A 21,151-nucleotide genomic window follows, 5' to 3' on the forward strand; every position below is an offset into this window, starting at 1 on the left:
CTAAAGAACCATAACTATAAGTAAATGCAATGTGCTGTATTGTACATTCTTGTTTTTACATATTCTGGTGTCATCATTGACAATCTGTAGAATGGCATTCATTCTGTTGTTCTTAATAAGCTAAAGAAGCATAATGCAGACACTTGATGTGAAGAATAAGTTATTGTGCCTTGAAGTGTAATTGTAAATACAAGTAAAGTGTCGCTCTGTGAATTCCAACCCATATTCGGCTCCTGCTGGGAATGACCAGACTGCTCAGAAAGTGTAATGTTTTCACTTCTTTAAATATCATCCTTTCTCTACTCTAAGATAAAATAAGAGTCACTGATGCTAAATCAAATTACCTTTATTTCCTTTGGTCTGGGTTTAAACCTTTTCTGCAATGTTAATGTCAGAACTCTCATAGAAATATTTGCTAAGAGGAACAATAATGGGAAAATGTCGGATCATATGAGTACGAGTGTTCCTGGAATAAAAGTAGAACGTGTAGTTTCCAGGACTCCACATGTCACATTAAGAGGAAGCAGGGTGAGGGAACCTCCATCTCAGAATGGCTCCGTCTGCGCTGGTGCTGACCAGGGTGCGGTTGTTGGAGCAGACCTTGATGCTGGTGATGCTGCCACTGTGAGCTATTCCTACATGGGTTACCGTACCTTCCAAGTAGTCCCACACCTTCACCAGCTTGTCATCTCCACCTGTCATGAGAAGATGAAAAATATGTCAATAACCTGAGAGAAGTTTCAGCAGAGTAGTGTCAGTACAGGAGATGTAGACAAAGACTTCAAAAAGTGAGAACAAACTCTCATTAGTATCTGCAAGTAAATCAAACATATGGAAAATGAACACAGGAATACCAGGGTCAATTCAAATCTAAACACTTAGTTAAACTGTTTTTAACTAAAAGACACCATCTGAAATTACACAGAAAAAGCTGATCATGCTTTTATCTGAACATTTTCAGCAATGAACAAGTGTACAATTATAATCATCTAAATATTTAGTGCCCATTAAATCGTTTTGTAGATTTACACTATTTCTTCTAACTGGTTGAATTATATTGAAAAGAAAATCACTAAATGGCGTGCAGCAAACACAATTTAACAGTCAGCTGACGTGTAATGGGACATTATTTTTAATGCTATTTTATTTCTATGTCTGAAATATTTTGGACTGTTTAGTTCTTGTGTCTTAATTTCTCTTATGTACATTGCCTTGTGTTTTTTATGCTGCTGCAACGCAAACATTTCCCAAATTGAGATCTATCTATCTATCTATCTATCTATCTATCTATCTATCTATCTATCTATCTATCTATCTATCTATCTATCTATCTATACCTGTCACAAAGTGTTTGCCGTCCTGTGTGATATCCATGCCGTTGATGGCCCCGGCCTGCGAGCCATCCAGTTCTCTGATGGCAGATCCGTCATACACGTCCCAGTAGGCGACCTGAGGAGGCAGGTAACACATATTTGTTCATCACCGCCATTATTTATGGTCCACTCAAGAGGGAGAGGAACTTTGAATATACTCATAGAGCCTCTTTTCTCTACTATCAACAAGGAAAGTAAAATGAGTAAAGCAGGCAACCTCAATGACACATCATTATTTCTTTGGTGTGGTTTGATTTATAGTAAAATAAAGATTCCATTTGAGGATTGGACTCACAATAATGTATGTATAATTTCCTATTATGGTAATATGCAATGTGACCTAAAGACAGACTAAGCTTCCTTTACTGCCTTATTATGTGTACTATGTATGGAAATTAGTATATGTCTATGGTTGGATTATATCTACCTCATACACGCACGCACGCACGCATACACACACACACACATTCCAATTGAAACCATGTTTGCTGATCTAAATGGGATTTAATCATCCCTCAAGTTTTATAGCTGTCAAAGTATCAAGTCTCACAAAAGGCAATTGAAACCTGAGTTATTTATATCGCAGGCAGCAGAAACATCACAGAGCCACACAACAACAAGAGTCCTTTCTTGTTATTTATATGACTAAGCTGATTATATTTTAAAATGTGAAGACTGTAAATTAAGAGGCAGATGATCATTAAAATCAGTCTTAGAGTCATCCTGTATGAATTAATTTATAAAAGAAGATTGAGTGGCTCTCTTTCCCTGTCTCAATGTGTGTGTAACATCACAGAAGCTATTTTAAAGTCAGCAAAGCAAATATCAAATTGAATGATTGCATAACTGAACATATCCTGACTGTAATGTTGCTAACAAATAATACACAGAAGTCTACTTTTTGACATATGCTGAACAATCGAGGTCGGCTGTAAAAGGTTAAGTACCGGTAAATGTTACAAAGAGCTTCACAGAATAAGCGCAACATTTACAAGAATAGCCTGAGATAGGATTTAATTTCTCTACACAAGACCATTCCTGTAATGCATTATAGGAGGGGAAATGAAATCTCACATAGACATATCAAATACTCTTGGTTATTATGGAATGAAAGAGGAACAAAAGGCAAGAGGAAAAAAAAAAGTATTATTTATATTACAGAACTGCGGAGTGATTCTCAAAGCAATAAGCTGCCCTTACAAGCCACGGGAACATTTCTGTGAGGGCCTGCCAAATGCTTCAGATAGAATGACTCGCTGATATTAATATTCCCACAAAATAACTTAACAAAACCTTATTTAGGAAAGCAAAAACCAGAGGTGAGCTAGTTCAAATATCAAACACAAAGTAAGCCTTTATTTACTTCAGTACAAGATCAGAAAGCAATTCAACTCAGCTACTGTCTGTATAATTAAAAACGATAGTACCACCTTCTAAACAAACAGAAACAAAACACTACCCTTGAAAAACACGAATGAGAGATCTAAAACAATGTTTAAGTACCATTTTCTGTTTAAACCTGAACTTATGTCATATACCGGCAATGGTTTCCTCTGTGCCGCAGTCACAGCCTCTCCATTATCTCATTTCAGCAGCTTATTAGAGACTCCCACCTGTGTGAGTTGTCTTGGCCCATCTGTGTTCCATCCACAGCCTCGGAAACTGGCTTATAGCCACAACATGGGCCAAAAGGAATTAATTACATGCAATACGGGCAAGGAAGAAACGCCAGGCCTATGCAGAGTACATCCACACACAGACAGACAGAGATTCCTTGGTAAAGGTAAGATACTCTCTTCTTATTTGTTTGTAAAGAGGTTCTTTATTGTATCATATTGATTGTTTCAAGAAGGTTATGGATTGGTCTCAAAGACAATTCATTTACAAATGATGGCTTAATACTAACATCACAGAGAGATAAAGCCTTAACGGGGCACCTGTGGGGTTGATAGGGGAAGGTACATTCATTTATATCATATCAATATTCCAACTGCTATATATAGATTATTCTGCACAGTTTCTTTTATATTCTGTTTCTATTATATTATATTTTATTTTATTTACTTGTAGGCCTACTGTTTCAAAGGGGACCTAACATGCATGTCTTTTATACATAAATATTTGTCCCTAGTGCGTCGGGGAACTCATGCAGCGTCAGAAAATAAAACCCTTTCTCTTTTCCTCCATACCCAAATCTTTAAAAAAAACGGGGCTACAACGAGCGGATACAGATTTGCTGTCGATATGACGTAATTTCGGATGGTGGACCCACAGAGAGTTGCCTGACAACAATGCCTGAGGTGTTTTGGACGTAATCTCGTTTTTGTTTACATTAGCAAGCCTCGCTAACACTCAGAGCTAATCTGTACTGTAGAGCACATGTGTTTAAAAAGCAGGAAATAAAAAAAGGAACTCACCTTGTGTGGCTTGTGATAAACCCGCAAGAGAAAAAGCATTTGCTCCATAGTGTTTCAGAAACTATCTTTAAACAGGATGGCGTTTTATCACAGCAGAATTGTACTTTATCTCCGGTATAATTCTGATCAGGCATTAGCTCCGCCTCCTTTTTTTTTTCAAGCTATTTGACCCACAATCTGCATTTCTCTAACAGGGCTGCAAAAGAGGGGTTTGAGCAGTATGCATAGGCAGTATGAGGCATGGCTACAATGGGTGATCTGTTTGGTATTTTAAGCAAAAAACGTCACATACATTTTGTATAGGTATGGCCCTACAATATATTTAATATATAGCATAATAGGTCCACTTTAACTGTTTTATTGTATTGCACTGTTAGAGGAGCCTGATACCTAAGATTGTCATTGTCATAACTACACTGTAGCTATGTACACATGACAATAAAAGCCTTGAAACTTGAAACTACATACCATGTAACTGCGAAATTCCAACACTTTAATAAAGTTAGCCATCAAGGCTTCATCCTCTTAAAACACGGCATAACTGGAACATATATACCTGCTTCCGACTATCCCAAAATCTATAATGTCCCAATTTGGGATCAATAAAGTACCTCTTATCCCCTTTATATTAAGTAAGCACATGTATCTTCATATGCATCACCATCATCAACACACCCTTCACTCCTTTTGTTTATTTCTCTCGACCCCTTCCTTTCTGTTCACACCTTCTCTCTGTCCTACTGGTCTGGGATTTGACTCACAGAGGCATGCTGGGATATGCTGAAGGGTTGAAGTAAGGAGAGGAGAGAGAGCAGAGTGTTGGTATGTGCTCCCCCAGACAGAGCGCCTGTGTCCTGGGATGAGCAGATGGTGGATCTGGCTGGCACTCGGGTGGTACGGGCACATCCGCAGGAAGGCACGAACACCCCGTCTCATCCCTCCCTTCTTTCTCTCTGAATTCCTCCCTCTCACTCTCTCTCCCTCTGCTCACTCAGCACATCGACAGTGTTAATCAGCACAACTTGTCCTCAGCTCCCAGCATGCAGGGGAAGCAACAATATGGGTCTGGCGGGCGGGGGTTCAAGGGGCGTGGATGAAGTGCACAATCAAGGGAACAAGCATCCCATTCTTCCACTGTGAAATCCTGACCTTATGTAAATAAGAGTTAATCAAAATGACTTACAAAATGACAGATTTAGGGGCCTGAGTGTTTTTGTCACACCGACTAACAGCGGCTTAATTATTCTGAGCTGAGAAACAAATGACAAAGCCTTCAAACTAATCTACGGACGTGTGATTGTTCTTCACTGTGCTTCTCTTTGCTGATTTTACCACAGCGATAGGCTTTTCTCTCATGCACACTGAGTGGAGATTATAATAACAATAACAGCATAATGAGACATATAGATTATGACTGTGTGAGTGCCAGGCTCTTTGCAGGGATTGTTGTGTCCCTGCAATTCTCTGCTAACCAACTCTTGCATGGCAGTGCATAAAACCAACAAGGCAAATCCCATCGTAAAGAAGCATGGACAGATTTCTGAGAAGAATAGATAAAATAGTGGGGATATAATACATTTAATAATAAAAATGTCATTTGTACTAGCTATCTTTATTTACTTAAGTAAAACCAGACGTACTTGCTACTTTATAGATTTAGTATACTACATTCCACGTTTTCCTCCCCAAAATGTCGTTGACGGCTAAAGTTACTTTACAGATAATAATTTGTCATAACCTTCTTATCAGGTGAAGGTCCATGTATCTCCATATTTGCTGTTATAGACTTTTTTGAATGAGCTGTAGAAAAACATTATGGGTTGAGAAGTTTCTTCTGGCTTTTAGGCAAATAAACCCTTTTAAGACTGGAAATAGAAAATTTGGAAATTGTCACAACAACTGAATAAAGGGCTGTTTTTCTGAGCCCAGGTAAATGTGTCTTTTTAAAGATACGTGGTTCTCGAATAACAGTTCTGAGTGCAGACATGTTACTTGAAGAGGAATTTTCAGTATGGTCTGAGTACTGTGCTAAAACATACCTTTCTGTCAGTGCCACCGGTAATGAGCTGGTATTCCTCGGGGTGGTAACACACTGTCCGGAACATTGTGCTGGCAATAACCATCTGAAGACTCGCGAACCGCCTACAGCAGGATATGCAGAAGATGAAAATAAAAAGAGGAGAGAGGAGTCAGTGTGTTGAAGCGGTCTAGAAAAATGTGGTTAAAAATTTCCCTCACGTCATCAACTTCTAAACACATTTCTATTTTTCTTTTCAAACTTTAGTTTTTATTGAGTTAAGTTTATACATAATGGAGAGACAAAACTGAAAAATCACATTGTACTTATGGCTTTTCTTGGATAATAACAATGATAGTAAACACAAGTACAAGATCATAAATAAAATACAATGAAATAAATAAAATAAACATCAAACTGAAATTCAACAGTCATGGTTACAATTTGCATACAGCAGTTTAATGTGTTTAACATGATCCTATTTCCAGGGAACAAACTAACATAAACCTGTAACACTATAGATTCACATTTAAAATAAATTCTTCCGAACACAAACCATGCAGATTAAGCTTGCACCCACACTCTTCTCTTGTCCAATCTTGTCTGACTAATATTAATTTAGTTTGTTAGTAATCATAGGAAAGGCATACTTTACTCCACAGACTTGTTCATTGAAGAGGATAGACAGTGAATAAAACATGACCACCATCAGAGTTTAAGTTAAAGCTTTTGATCTCCACACAGAGAAGCCCTGCAGATTAAAGGAGTTGAAGATGTCTTAATAAATAATGCCCTGGGTTTCTTTTTATTCCTAATGTTCCAGCCAGACACAGATGACCGGCTTTAGCCGTTCACTCTCATTACAACACAAATATAAAAAGCAGCACTCTCTATTTTCTGTCATTTTCATATCTTGTGGTGGCTATGTACTGTAGATCATAACCATTTTCTTTTATAATAGATACTTTGATTTGTTGTTTAAATAAGGCACCTTTATACTTGTTTTTTCTTGTTCACTGCAAAATACACCTTTTATTAGTCCATTTATTGAACATGTCAGAAAAATTTATTTTTATTTTTATTATTATTATAATAATTATAACAAAGAGATGCAAAACAAAACAAAAAAGCAAAACGTTCAAGGTGCAAAAAATCAAACAAAATGCATTCTCAAATAGTCTCTGTCATGTTCAAGAGGGGCAAGAAGAAGCTTAAAAATACTTTTCTAGGTCATCGTCATCAGCCTCATGTTCGTCACGTTGTAAACGAATACAAATGTTTGTACAAAACAACCAACAAATAAATAACTTTTACAATGACAAGAAATAAGAAGTGTGAGTTTGCAGGTTCACAGGTCCTGCTCACCTTCCTCCATTTTAGGAGAGAACTAAACTAGGATTAATTCACTTTAAGGTGTTAGGGTGAAATTAAGAATGAATTGACTACAAAGTTGACCCAGTGGGGCTGTTTTGCTGCTGTGTACTGTATTTCATACTACTACTAAAAGGCAAATGTGAGTATTTTATGCACTATGCACAAACAAAGGTTTAAAGATGAAACATCCTGTATATGTAAGGTGTGTTGTTGTTGCCTTTGGTTCAGAAACAAGTGTGTGGGTATGCAGATGGTATACTCACACTAAATCCCAGATGATGCAGGCGCCATCAGAGCTGGCAGTCACACACTCTTTGTCGTCACTTTTGATTTTGATACAAGTGACGGTGGCTTTGTGCTCTTTCATGGTCTCCAGCAGCTGATGGCCGGGTGGCTGCAGCTCCCAGACACGGACCTACAACAGGTGAACCAAAACTCGTCAAATCTCTAATACATCAGATGTTACACCTAAGACAAAATATCTTCTCTGTCTAAATGATTTCTAATGCAATTGTAGAACAAATATAAAAAACATAGAGCAAAAACAAACATAATCCGTCAAACTGCAATCGTACTGTACGCCGGAGCGGCCAAACACATAACATATTGAATATGTATTTGCAGAGTATGTTTAGCATAGTTTTGGATCTTAGTCATAGATGTATAATGGATTATATCATCATTTGCATGCAAGCATCTTAACAGAAATGATCCTTAATAATTCACAGCTTCCCATTTTCATAGAAGTTACATAATTAAATGTTATGGCTTCTTCCATGATTCATTTTTCACCCACCATAAATAACAGAAATGCACAAACAGCTCCTCTAGAGAAATCAAGACATAACTCTGGCAGGACAACACACTCTCACTCCCTAAGCGTCCAATAGCGACATTTGGTCAGTGTCCGTGGCGTCCAGTTGTGACGCTCCTAGGCTCCTTCAGCGTAATAAAGGGACGCAAATAGCTTTCAACTGATTGCAATGTATTCCCATCTGCGTCGGGATTTGACGCTCATGGAAGCACGGCATTCGTTTATGCCGGCTGCCCTTAAAGGCAATGTGAGCGTCCATTCCCATTGGATAACGGAGAATTGTACACCCGGAAGTAAGTATTCCTCTTACTGTCGATTGATTTTACAGTGATATCTGCACTACTCATCGACTAAAAAACACCAGATTATCCTTGTTAATTACACAACATTGATTGGTTTAAATTGTGTGCAATCCTTTTGTATTTTTCCCCTTCGATTCGGAGAAACAAATATTTTTTCTGAGTAAAGGATGGCAGAAGACACTACACTACCCAGAATCCCCAGCTATCGTTTGGACTATACCATGTGCTCTGTTTGACAAACCCCGTTTTTTTCACCATTCATTCCAATGGCTGGCGTCTATGCCACATGATCTTCAAATTTCTCCCTGCAGAAAAAGAAAACATGGCCAAAATTCGTTTTATTCTCGGTAGAAAATGCCTATTTTAAAGTTAGTTTGGCCATTAAAATGCGTTTTGATGCGAGAAATATGAGTTGTTATTTCAGATTATGTGTGCAGTGGATGTACATGATCTTTAGTTTGCTAGTTATTACGAAGATTACTTCAGGAAATCGCGACGTTTTCATTGTTACCAAGGTGGTTGCTAGGGACGCTGCTATCGATATTATTTCTGTTATGTTGTGTAACTGTTTAATGGTGTTATCTTTATTACTACCCCCTTCCCCGTCAATGTATAGTGTTGGTCCACAGCCTAAACATATTAGTTTAACAAAATCCGCATCTAAAGATAGCCTACGTTATTTTCCCCTGTGCAATTCCAGTCTCACATCTCAGAGCACATCGTCATTAACAAATACCGGAAACAGACCGAAAACATTTAAAAAAATAAATAATAATACCTTATTCCGAGTGTGCTTGCTTTTCTCTTTGAAAGTCATCACATAACGGCATTGTAATACACGGTTCGGCTGCATTACATATTACATATCTGCCGTAGTTCTGTATTTATAGAGCCCTGATGAGAAGACAAACATGAGGAACTGAAAACGTGACGTGGATCATAAATATATCAGCCATTAAACAACATCTTACATTTCTTTTCACACAATACGTCTCAGTATCAACACTAATTCGGCTCACTTTTATATTTGATCCAATTGGTAGATAGGCTGTATTTGCACCATAAAGGTGCACAGCTGATATAAAGGGACACCTGGTGGTTAAAGCATGTTATTGAATTTAATTATTTTTATTATTAGATATTAATACGATCCCTATAAAGTATATTCATTACTCGTTATTCTCTACTAATAGTTAATTAAAGACTGTATATAATGACTATTTTGCACATCCCTTTCAAGATTTCAAGATTTTCTAAGGTTTATTGACATATCATATAGGCCTACACAACTGTGGTGTAGTTCTGCACTGAATGAAAAACTTGGGTTGCAGGTTCCTCAATAGTGCATTACAAGACATCTATCAATATTTGTGCATACCTCCAGCAATGTTAACTATGTTGAAGCACTTATTTTAACTGATATTATACATAATGTATTATACTCTTATAAGATGTATGCAGATATTTCATCTCCGGCCTTGTCAGGTATTGAACAATCAATAAATAAAGAACACAGAATTGTTGAATATAAAACACAGAATTTGTGTGATTATACTAAATGATTTTCAACTGCATATTTAACTGTTACACATGCTGATGTAACGCAAATGTTCCAACTTGGGATCAATAAAGTATATCTTATCTTAAGCTGATCGATGGCTACTGCCATATTTGCAAAATGTGCCTCTGAAACTTGACAAGTGCATGTTTCAGGCTTATCAATTAATGTAATGTTATCACAGGGGTCACACACATAAGACCAGCTGTTAAATAAAGCTCTTCTGACCTTAGCTGGCATGTGGGTATATATATTAATACTGCCCATAATGGGCACAAGCAATTTTCACCCATTTATTAATTATATGTTTTAAATGTGAGTGTTTCCTGTTCCCTAAACCTCCAGGGATGTACACAGTTTAATACTGGCAACTTCTTATTATGGGAAATACGAAAACGTCTTTTAAAACTACAACTCCCAGTAGAGACGTGCCATAGAGCATGTTGCGAAACAGAATAGCCAGCATGTGTAGTTCTGGGGACGGGGTGGGGGAGGGGGGGACGCGGTGGACCAAATCCAGTTTTGGACAGTCTGCCGTGGTTCCATCCCATTTCAAGTGCTGTTCGAGAATCGGCTTAACCCTTGGAGCACACTCTCCAATCACAGAGCTTGAGGACTATCACGGTTTGTCAAGAGCACATGGTGTAGTCCAAACGATAGCTGGGGATTCTGGGTAGTGTAGTGTCTTCTGCCATCCTTTACTCCTGGGAATGGACGCTCACATTACCTTTAAGGGCAGCTGACATAAACGAATGCCGTGCTTCCATGAGCGTCAAATCCCGACGCAGATGGGAATACATTGCAATCAGTTGAACGCTATTTGCGTCCCTTTATGACGCTGAAGGAGCCTAGGAGCGTCACAATTGGACGCCACGGACACTGACCAAACGTCGCTATTGGACGCTTAGGGAGTGAGAGTGTGTTGGGCAGGAACATGTCTTCCTCTACTACCAAAAACTAAGCTGCATAATCATGACTTATTTAAGCATATGGCTTCTACATTAAAACTTGTCTAGAATCAGTGTGTTGTGCAACCAACTGTTCCTGCATTTACTACACATGGTGTCTGCGACAGGAGATTCACCTCAAGGGAATTAGTTGGCACTGCAATTGTAAAACGTTATATTATCATTCTTATCATGCAATGGGGCTTTTGGAGAATGTCAATGGGGTATTTGTGTTTTCATTTGGTGAGAACACCAAAGGTTGCACATTTCTCATCAAAATTCTAAGTGTAGGTTTGTCCTGTCTACTGACCTGCCCCGATCCCCCCCCACTGATGATCCTCTTGCAGTCCTTGGTGCCAGCAATTGCTGTCACCCCCATTCTGTGTGCGTTGTCAATGGTGAGCATGAGCCGGCCACTTTCTGGCGCAAACACACGAATCTTGCCATCGTTCCATGCTTCAAGAGAGAGAAAACCATGTTTAATTGAACAAGAACATTCACTTCATTCGATGTGTAAAGTATCTAACTTGGGAACAAGTGTTACAGGTGTTGGGGAACGAGTCATCATGACTGATCCACATCTTATGACGACACTACACCTCAACAAATGGAAAAAGATATATGATGTCTTGACATCTAATGTCTTGTTAGCAGATCTTTCTGCATGATACCAACCACTGATGATGCTGTGTCCGTCAGCCATGAAGTCCAGGGAGTTGCAGGTCATGTTGGGCACAGTGATGCGCAGCAGCTCTTTGGGCTTGTCTATGTGCCACAACCTGATGTCCTCCTCAGAGCAGGTTCCAAACAGTTCAGATGTTCCACTAACATATACAAAAGAGAGAGAGAGAGGAAGAGATTTGGATTTATAGTTAAGTGAACATGGGCATCACCTGTCTGTTGTTACATAGTGCTTATTGAATTAAAGGCATTTATGATAGGATTAACCATGCATCCATTGATAAATTAATTCATGTATAAATTCAATACATTACCCAAGTCTTTATACAATATAACCAAAACGAAAACTGTGCAAACTGGACATGGATAAGGCAAGCATAGGTCACCCTCTAGTGAGCACAATGGAGTACTGAAATCATGCATTGTGAATGATTAATTGGGTTTGCCCAAAAAAAGACATACTGCCATTAACTATAACGTTTTGGGAAGGAAGCTAAAGCATTGAATGAAGAACAGACAGCTGGCCGAACACCTTTTTTTCAGGTTTATCGGAAAAAAACTGAATATTATTCTCCCAAATGTCATACACTTGAGTGATTTTAAACAGCGCATCATGAATACTTTGTTGAACAAAGGGTTATACTGCACACTCGAGGGAAGGTGATTATGGTATAGCATAATGGTGTTCCTCAATTAATATTTCATGCCAAATTTAAAATCTGTAAAGGGCCTTTTGCAATTCTCTCTTGTTGAACTTTGAATACTTCTCTCCGTGAATGGTGTCTGGGCCACTTACAAACATATGGCTACGTCCTTCACAGCAGTGGTGTGGCCTGTGGAAATGAGCTCAGCTTTGAATTCATCATAACTGAAGCGGAACATTTGAGCAGCGCTGGTTCCAACAAAGAACTGCTGGCCCTCTCCTCTTATAGCGATGGAGGTCACCGCCTTATCCAGCTCTACTTTCCTGATGTGGGAAAAAAATGAACACTGTTTGCGTTACAGAAGTAGCCCTGGTAGTTAATCTAATATGTAAGATACAGCTGTGAACCTCACACTACACGATGTATTACATGTGGATGATTCAAAGATACAGTTTTGGACTCACTTGAGAGTTTTGAAGTTAGTGCTGGAACAGAGAGTGAATGTGCCAGATCCAGAGCCTACAAGAAGGTCCCCAGACTTCAGCACCCTGAGGACATTGACACCCTGCACAGAGAATACAGAGCACTGAGATAGAAAGACCTGGCGAGTTTTTATTACATATTAAAGCGCTGCCCAAATGAGTTCCAAGTAATAAAAGCTAAAAGCTAAAATACTTTTGGATACCCGCAATCAAGACTAAGTTCAACAATGAGAGGGAAGTACATAACAATCCATTAACCCTTATGTTGTGTTCGGGCCTCCGGTGACCCGTTTCAAGTTAAAATGATATAAGAACTACGCTCTAGTTTTTTGTATCGGAACAAGGCTTCATGATATCCTCCACAACAGCTATATAAACACTACAAAACTGATTTTCACAATTTTAGCCAAGTCTGAAGGTCTCTAAAAAAAAAAGTGTATCATTTGGTGCTCGAGTCTGGGGAGACCCAGCAGAATTGTTGTGGGTCACTCGAGGTCAAATTTGGCCCAATCAAGATTCATCTTTGATTTTAGACACCCCACCCCCTTCATACACTGTAACAATAATTTTTCGCAACATGCACCTGGTCTCCCCTCCCTCTGCCCCCTCCCCCCACGGGAACTCCACCTTTCTCAAAGAATATGTGCACTAACACTTGAACCTGAACACACACATGCACGTGTGCAATATGTGGAGTAATGTGTTTTGTTACAATATAATGTGTTTCGTTACAATATAATATGTTTTGTTACAATGTCATGTGTTTTGGGGCCATACAATAAAGTTACAACAGGATTGTACGGTTATGAATGCATAATAACTTAGTTATGATGTAGTTAAAACAATATTGGATGATATTGATTTTTTTTTTGTATTTTGGACTGAGATAAATCATGGGTCAAAATTGACCCGCGAACACCATGAACGGTAACAGCTTTTGAACACAACACAAGGGTTAAAGGCAGAAAAGAAATTGGACATAGATTAAATGAAACAAATGAAACACATGAAAGGAGCCATGCTTAGATTTCCAAAATAGAAGGCCATCAGGATTACAGTTCAATCAGCTCTGTATACGCAGCAGAAGTCCTCACTGTTAGGCAAAGCGTGTGTTAGCAACAACTGATATCACCTTCACATAATGACTCTATTTACGCGAACCTACCAGGCTGTATTTCGTTTTAGCTGGACCACATTCACTCAGAAGTCCTGTCTTCAGGTTGACTTTCATTATGTCTCCACTGGTGGTGCCACAGAAAATGAATTTATCATCCTCGGAGATCTGTGTCCAGACATAAACAACTCAACATTAACATGATCCGATATCAGTGTATCTGAATATGAATGGTAATATCACATTAAATTGCCAGACATGGTAAAAGATTGTTAGCTGTGTATTTAACCTAAAACATCTACTGCAAATGTGCCCCTAATCATTTAGTTAGTTGTGGCAAAAGCAAATGTAGATAGACTTCAAAATGGGACAAATAAACTGCACAAACTGATGTGAATGAAAGACTCTCGAGGCCTCATACCTCTATACATTTCACAATCCTCCTCAGCTTGCCTGTCTGACACTCTGTGGGTCTGATCTTCCTGTTGGGGAGGTCCAGCTCCCAGACTCGCAATGTACCACTGCTCAAAAAAAGAACAATGAAAATAAAATACTTTACGAGAACAGTAGGAGTACATGGCTGATACCTGGTTTACAGAATGTTAGTAGCCAGCATCACTCACCTCCCGGCAGAAACAAAAATATTGTCATTGGTGTTTGAGTACTGCACAGTGAGGCAGTGCCCGGCGCTGTGTGCTGAGGCTGGACTCCCACAGACAGCCTTCTTGGTCTCAATATTCCATACTATTATACTGAAAATACACCAAAAACAGCAGACACAATAAACAAAAAGAGGATATGTACTATTGAGGGAATTTACATATACTACTGAAGGAAATTATATTCTATTACATTTTCTTCTTTAACTGCAGAACTTGATTTGCAGGAAAGTACTGATGACTTCTGAAGTGTAAAACTGTGATATTGTGCCCAGAACAGTGTCTCAATTTACATTAAGATGGTCTTAAGCTCTGTTTTGAATTTCACACGGCAAAATGTTGTATGATTGAGAAAGGTCAATACATAAAATGTTTTTGCATGACAATGACATTGTGTTTAGTGTCATAAAGACCCTGCAATTGAGATTTAGTTTAGGTTCTGTAATAACATTTCAAACTAGTAAGGGGGCCGATTATATCAGGAGATTTAGCTTTTCAACTGATCATGTGTCTCTTTTCTTTATCTGGTTATTTGGGAAAAGCATAATGTATTCGGACCTGTACCACCCACACTTAATATTTACCTGCCATCGTCCTGACCTCCGAGGGACACCAGGTACTTGTCGTTGGGAGAGAATGCCAGTGCCTCTACTTTAGCCTGGTGGAGCAACACCTGGGCATATATTGTTCGTTTGGCATAGTCCCAGATGATAACCGTAGCCTAGGATATTTATTAAAATGCTACATGTGAAAATGACACGTTTATTTTGCCATTTTGCTTACTATGGATAGATTCAAGACCATATATTTCTGAAGCAAAAAAACAGTCTGCTTACTAATGCACATAAAACATTGTGTTAACCAAATCAGAAACTATGAAATATAATAATAATACTAATAATACATTTTATTTGTATAGCACCTTTCATGCACAAAGCAGCCCAAAGTGCTTTACAGAAAACATAAAGCTGACAATACATAAAAATAGGTTAAAATAAAACAATTTTAAAAAGAAAATTAAAAATGCTAAATAAAAGCAAAACAGAAAAAATACAGTAAAACATGGACAATAATACTAGTGAGAATTGAAAGATAACAACATTTAAAAGCCATATTAAAAAGATAGGTTTTTAATTTGCTTTTAAACATTTCAAGGATCTAACAACTGCACTACCTTAAAGCCCTTGAAGTTGACCTGTCCAGAGGCAATGTACACTCCACCTTTGGACACTGAAATACAGGACACATTGTTGGTGTGTCCATGCAGGAACTCCTGCTTGCCATCTTTGATTCTCTTCAGGATGACAGCGCTGCCCAGAGGATAGATCAGATACTCTCTGTCGGGATGGACTCTCAAGCCAGAAATCACATGACCTTATGGGACAAAATGTAGCATAACATAATAATAATAAAGATATAACGTGTTTTAAAATCAAAAAAGGCAAAGACAAACTGTTTGTGATCATTATGGCTGTCTCTTGTTTTCAAAGATAATGTTAATTAAGCAGACAGCCATGACAACGTGCCATACTTCCCAGTTAAACCGGCCAAATACATCGTAGAGTCTAAAAAAGAACTGTATCCTGACACTTTCTTATATTTTACTTTTATGAACATGGTAATAATTGGCATTTAAAATATCCCACATTTTACAGTTAAGCTTCTAACATTATGCATACTACCTGAAAAGCAAACCCCTAGATGTTTAATGTGCGCACATTAGCGTGCTAGCTTGTTGTATTCCTTAACGTTTGATTTGTATTAACGCTATATTAGTTAAAACCGAAATGTGCAGAACTTACCGCTGAACCCAATTACAGACTCCAGTTCAAGCTGCGGCACAGCCTGTGTTTCAGATGTATTTGTCATCTCTTTTTACTGTAAATTGTTAACGTATGTCTACTTGTATCGAACAAATGTTGTGTCAACTAAAGTTACACCAAACAAACGTTACCTAGCAACCGCTGGTATTCTGTTGGACACTCTCATTGGTCGACAAAACTTCCTCGTTGCCTTCACGTCCTCTCGGAAATGTCAGAACTTAAAAGGCGTACATACAAACCTGAGGGTCGATAGGTGTTTGTACCCTTTTGTAGACAAGCATGTAATAGCATGTTTCTGTGTAGCGTTAAAAGTACTGCAAAGGTTTAACTATTGAAAATATATATATCATTTGACAAAAGAGTACAAAACATGGTTTATTTTTGGCATTCTTTGTTATTAGAAAGAAAGTACAAATAGAAAACAACAGAGTTAATGGTAATACTGAACCCATGCATCACCACACATCTTGGTGCTGGTTAATGTTCACGTGTGCCCTCAGTACGGTAGCGGATCACGTTAGTTTATGTTGACCTATATTGGAAAGCAAATATTTTACTATTTTTTCACTTTTCCATTAATCAAAGAGTTGTAGATAATTGGTACATTCTGTAACATGTATTAGTTTGGTTGCAAGTCAAAAAGAGTTTCAGGTCTTATTGAGGGCATCTCTAATTTGGTTGTGACATATCTGTTGGTTAGTAAGAAACATGAATTCATTATACGATGAGATATTTTTACACACTATCTAAAGGCAGTCAAGTCTAAATGTGTCATAATAAGTAAAGATGTAAGCAGATAATCGCTACATAGAGCATTGTACTTAATTAGCAACGTCCTCTAAATTCATAAAAATAACTGAACACAGCTTAGATTCTAACAATATTGGGGGGGGGGGGGGGGGGGGGGGAAATCTCTTTTGGAGCCTTGTACTGAGAATTTCTGCCTGATATGTTGTAATAGCAAAGCAAGCTGTGAGGTGAATTGTACCATAGTTTCAAAATTAGATCTTTATAACTACAAATGTTTACTAGTGGAAATGTGGAAACAATATGGAAGATACAAAGATGTGTTGTATTGCTTAGTGTGTTTAAACAACACAAAAGCTGTTTTGCATTTGTTGTTCTTACTTAAGGAGCTATTCACATGAATACTGTAGCTGGGCTCTTGTAAACACCCCTTTTTACCCAAATATTTGCTATGTTGCAAAAGTGGAACATCATAAATGTATCACTCTGATAGTTTCAGATCTACTCCCTTAAGGGTTACTTCCTTGGCCCTTGCTACATCCTTCCACCAAGTCTCATGGACTACCGGCCAATACATTTTCTGTAATCCTGCGGTCAAACACACAAGCAGCAAGAAGAGAACAACTTCAACAAGCATAACCTCCTTGGCAGGGGTAATCCCTACAATTTAGTACATTTGAGCTTATGATAACTTGAAAATGAAATGTCTTTTTATACAGATTTCACTTCAATTTTCAACTGCTAGGATTCTCAGAGGGTCCTTCAAAACGTAATGTGTCTTTGGTCGTCTCCATAGACATCTGTATGTGTGTGTGCGTCCTCCGGTGCCTGCTGAGAGAATGGCTCCACGAAAACCTGCGACCACAGGTGAGGCACAGATAGGGTCTTTCTCCTGTGTGTGTCCGCTGATGTTTCGTCAGTGACTTGTACCTTGTAAAGGTTGCCCCACATTCATTGCAAATATATTTCTCTGACTTAATATGAACATTTTGTTCATGTTCTTTCATGTTGCCCAGCTGCGAGAAGCCTTTACCACACACGGGGCAAAGATGAGGTTTCTCTCCAGAGTGGGTCAAGCCGTGAATATTTAAATCCTGACGAGAATAAAATCCCTTCGCGCAGATAATGCATTTGTATGGTCTTTCTCCTGTGTGGCTCCTCATGTGTCTTTTGAGGCCTTCTGAGCGCGAGAAGCAGCTCTCACACAAGGTGCATCTAAAAGGTTTTTCTCCTGTGTGTGAGCGGAAGTGTCGACGGAGCTCTGAGGCCTTGAAGAAACACATCCCACAGTCTGCGCAGCAGTGAGGTTTTTCTGGCTGCTCCTCGTGCGTTTTTTCATGTGCTTTGCAGTGACCAGACTCAGCAAATCCTTTTCCGCAGACCGAGCAGGTGTAAGGCCTCTCACCGGTGTGCATTCGCTTGTGACGGACAAGTTTGTTAAGTTTACTGAACGTCTTCATGCAGTAAGAACACTGATGAGGCACCTTTGGTTTCTTTGAGTGTGTGCGCTTGTGTCTCTCTAACTTTGAAGGCCTGTTGAACACTTTCCCACAGTCGGGACAGGGGTGCTTGTTAGTCCGACTGTGGCAACTTTGGTGTCGGATAAGCTTCTCTTCTTGTGTGAAACTCTTTTCACAATGCTCACACTGATGGACAGTCTTAGGCTTCCTTGTGTGTACAGGTTTATGCCTCTCTAGCTTTGATGGTCTGTCAAACGCCTTGCTGCAGATGGAGCAAGTGTAAGACTTCTCTGGATGGTTAGAGTCCTCGGGCTCAGAGGCGGAGGAAGAATCACTGGAATCTGAGTCTGTGGTGACCTCCACAACGACTTGTCCCGGACCTGAGGAGAAATGATATCAAAGAATATCAGTATTCTAAGAGTAATTTAATTTAATAGAAATTCCACGAGTCACGTTTTATAAACATCTTTGAAAACTTTACTGAATTAAAATTCAGTCCGCTGCAATGAAACACTGATGAGAAAAATAATACAATACAAAGAAGCTTCAATACTAACTTTTCTCTGGAGATTCTGTTTTAGAGACAGACGCCGTGTCTGGACCCATGACTGCAGCCTATTCACATTGAACACAAAAACAGACACAGTGGATTCAAAAATGACATCAGTAAAGTGGAGATATTATTCGAGATTTTGGATATTGAAATTAGCCAATAGCCATTTTTACAAAAACACACAATCTAACAAACAATCTTGATAAGGATCTCTCAGATTTGTGCGTTGTTTTATTGTGACATGATGCACAATGAGCATGCTATTAGCAAGCTCTAATGGATTATGAATTGAAATGGTTTAAATTGCCCACTAGGCTACAGATATGTGCTACTGTGAAATCCAATTGTATGTGTTTTTCACCTGAGAGATCAAAACTGACAGTTAAACACATTTATGTTCAAGATTCAAGGAGCTGGTGTCATGATATACTGTAGATGTGTATAATGCATGCTGATATGATGAAAGTATGTGAATTATATTGTTTAAGACTATTTCAGCAAGGGACTGTTAAAGTTTTACCAATAATACATAGCTTTGTTATCAAGAGTATACTCTACCATATGCCTGCTTCTAGCTGGCAACCAGACATGTGGAGTGTCTGATAGCAAGGACACCACAGAAAAGCATGAAGCAGAACAATCCAACTTTTCTCTCAGCCAGCCTTATTTTCTGTATTACATATTTTATCTACAGTATGGTGTTAATGATGAACGATGACGGCATACTTAAGGCTCATTGGTGTTTTAAAGGATTCTCGCCCGTTGAGATATATACTATTTATATGATCTAACATGCAGCAGCTTAGATGTTTATAATACTGCACATCAGCAAAGTGTAACTTATTTGAGAAGGGAATAGGAGACAATGCTAAAAACAATACAAAAGGGTACAAATATAGAAGCTTGGTACAGAGCTATAATCACAGAATACACCTTGTGAAAACAACATCTGCAAACAGACAGGGCGACCTCGCTAAAATGTTTCTGAGCTTAGCATGACCGCGTGTCACAACAGAGAAACCCCGATTGCAGTATGGTTAATGTCTAAACCATTGTATTGCTGAAGTGACTTTAAAGATTGAGGTCAGGTGATTGATTTTATGAGACGCGCATGCATACAAAAAGGTAACGTTGGCTAACTTAGCTAGAGCTAACGCTGTTAGCTAGCATAACAAAAGGTGTATAAGATGATTCAGGCCATATTAAACTGTCCCACCTCTCTTATACTCCTTAAAACCGAAAGTTGTTATATGTTAAGTCCGTAAAGGTTTAAATGTAACCTACTTCACATCTGAAGATAGCTAGTCACCGTAGCTTGCTAAACCAGCTGTAGCATTGTGGATAACCGTGGCCACCCTTTCCCTTGCACGGTACCTTCACTTGCGTCACGTAAATTCGGAAGTTAGGTGCAGTTGATTAGTATTTAATTTCTTCATGCGCCACGTAGCGTAACTGCTGTGGTATTGTTGTGTTGAGAGGACAGTACGCATCATGTACATCGTATTTCTTTATTGTAAAGAACAATGTGTCGAAAAGAAACATCCAAATCCCACACTGATTTACAGAGGAATCCAGACGAACTGGCATTTCGTTGTGGGCATCGATTCTATTATCTGCACATAATCTGTGTTCTGTCTGTTATCACAACAAATAAAGAAATACATAATCACGTTTTCCCAGTTTAGATTGGCCAACTGTACCGTTTATCACTTTCAACATTTTCATCAGCACTTAAACGCAGCAATAGAGTGCCACAGTGACGCGTCCTAAAACCCGGATGTAAGCTGCGCATGGGTTTCGGTTCCTTCGACAAAAAAGCAATGCAATTTCTCCATAGGATTTTGGAAAATAGCTCGTAATAAGGTCTGTGGTTGACACACATTTAAGAGACGGATCACGTTTTGTTCAGTCAGATAATATCCACATGTCTACCCTACTTTTAAAATTTTCGAATCGTAAATCTAATCGATAGATTTATGATCGATAGATTTACTTCCGGGTTTTAGGACGCGTCACTGTGGCACTCAATTGTCTCAGCAAATAGTAGAGTCAAACATAATACAAATGTTTGTTTTCAGTATTAAACTAATTTAACCCCATTACACAGTAAAAACGATCATGTTCACAACAGGTCATATCTTGATATGTTATAAGACATTGATAACACAAAAACAGCTGAACTGATC

The 21,151-nt window shown here is 38.6% G+C and overlaps 2 protein-coding genes across 2 annotated transcripts; both read right to left on the reverse strand.

The window, feature by feature from the left end:
- Positions 1 to 328: 328 nt before the first annotated feature.
- On the reverse strand, positions 329 to 16,325 carry cfap52 (cilia and flagella associated protein 52). The gene is made up of 14 exons (XM_034093348.2): positions 16,185 to 16,325; positions 15,557 to 15,756; positions 14,967 to 15,103; positions 14,347 to 14,475; positions 14,145 to 14,244; positions 13,775 to 13,891; positions 12,592 to 12,692; positions 12,280 to 12,450; positions 11,478 to 11,626; positions 11,113 to 11,258; positions 7,445 to 7,596; positions 5,830 to 5,932; positions 1,338 to 1,449; positions 329 to 695 (listed from the first exon to the last, which is right to left on the reverse strand). Exons 1-14 carry the CDS (start codon positions 16,249 to 16,251, stop codon positions 514 to 516), a joined length of 1,866 nt encoding a protein of 621 aa, XP_033949239.1. The 5' UTR covers positions 16,252 to 16,325; the 3' UTR covers positions 329 to 513.
- A 771-nt stretch (positions 16,326 to 17,096) lies between these two features.
- LOC117446723 (zinc finger protein ZFP2-like) lies at positions 17,097 to 20,358 on the reverse strand. Its single transcript, XM_034083086.2, has 3 exons — positions 20,250 to 20,358; positions 18,970 to 19,027; positions 17,097 to 18,792 (listed from the first exon to the last, which is right to left on the reverse strand). Exons 2-3 carry the CDS (start codon positions 19,016 to 19,018, stop codon positions 17,687 to 17,689), a joined length of 1,155 nt encoding a protein of 384 aa, XP_033938977.1. The 5' UTR covers positions 19,019 to 19,027; positions 20,250 to 20,358; the 3' UTR covers positions 17,097 to 17,686.
- Between the last annotated feature and the right edge of the window lie 793 nt (positions 20,359 to 21,151).

This window comes from Pseudochaenichthys georgianus, chromosome 1 (assembly GCF_902827115.2).
Source record: "Pseudochaenichthys georgianus chromosome 1, fPseGeo1.2, whole genome shotgun sequence".
NCBI classification, from domain to species: Eukaryota; Metazoa; Chordata; class Actinopteri; order Perciformes; family Channichthyidae; genus Pseudochaenichthys; species Pseudochaenichthys georgianus.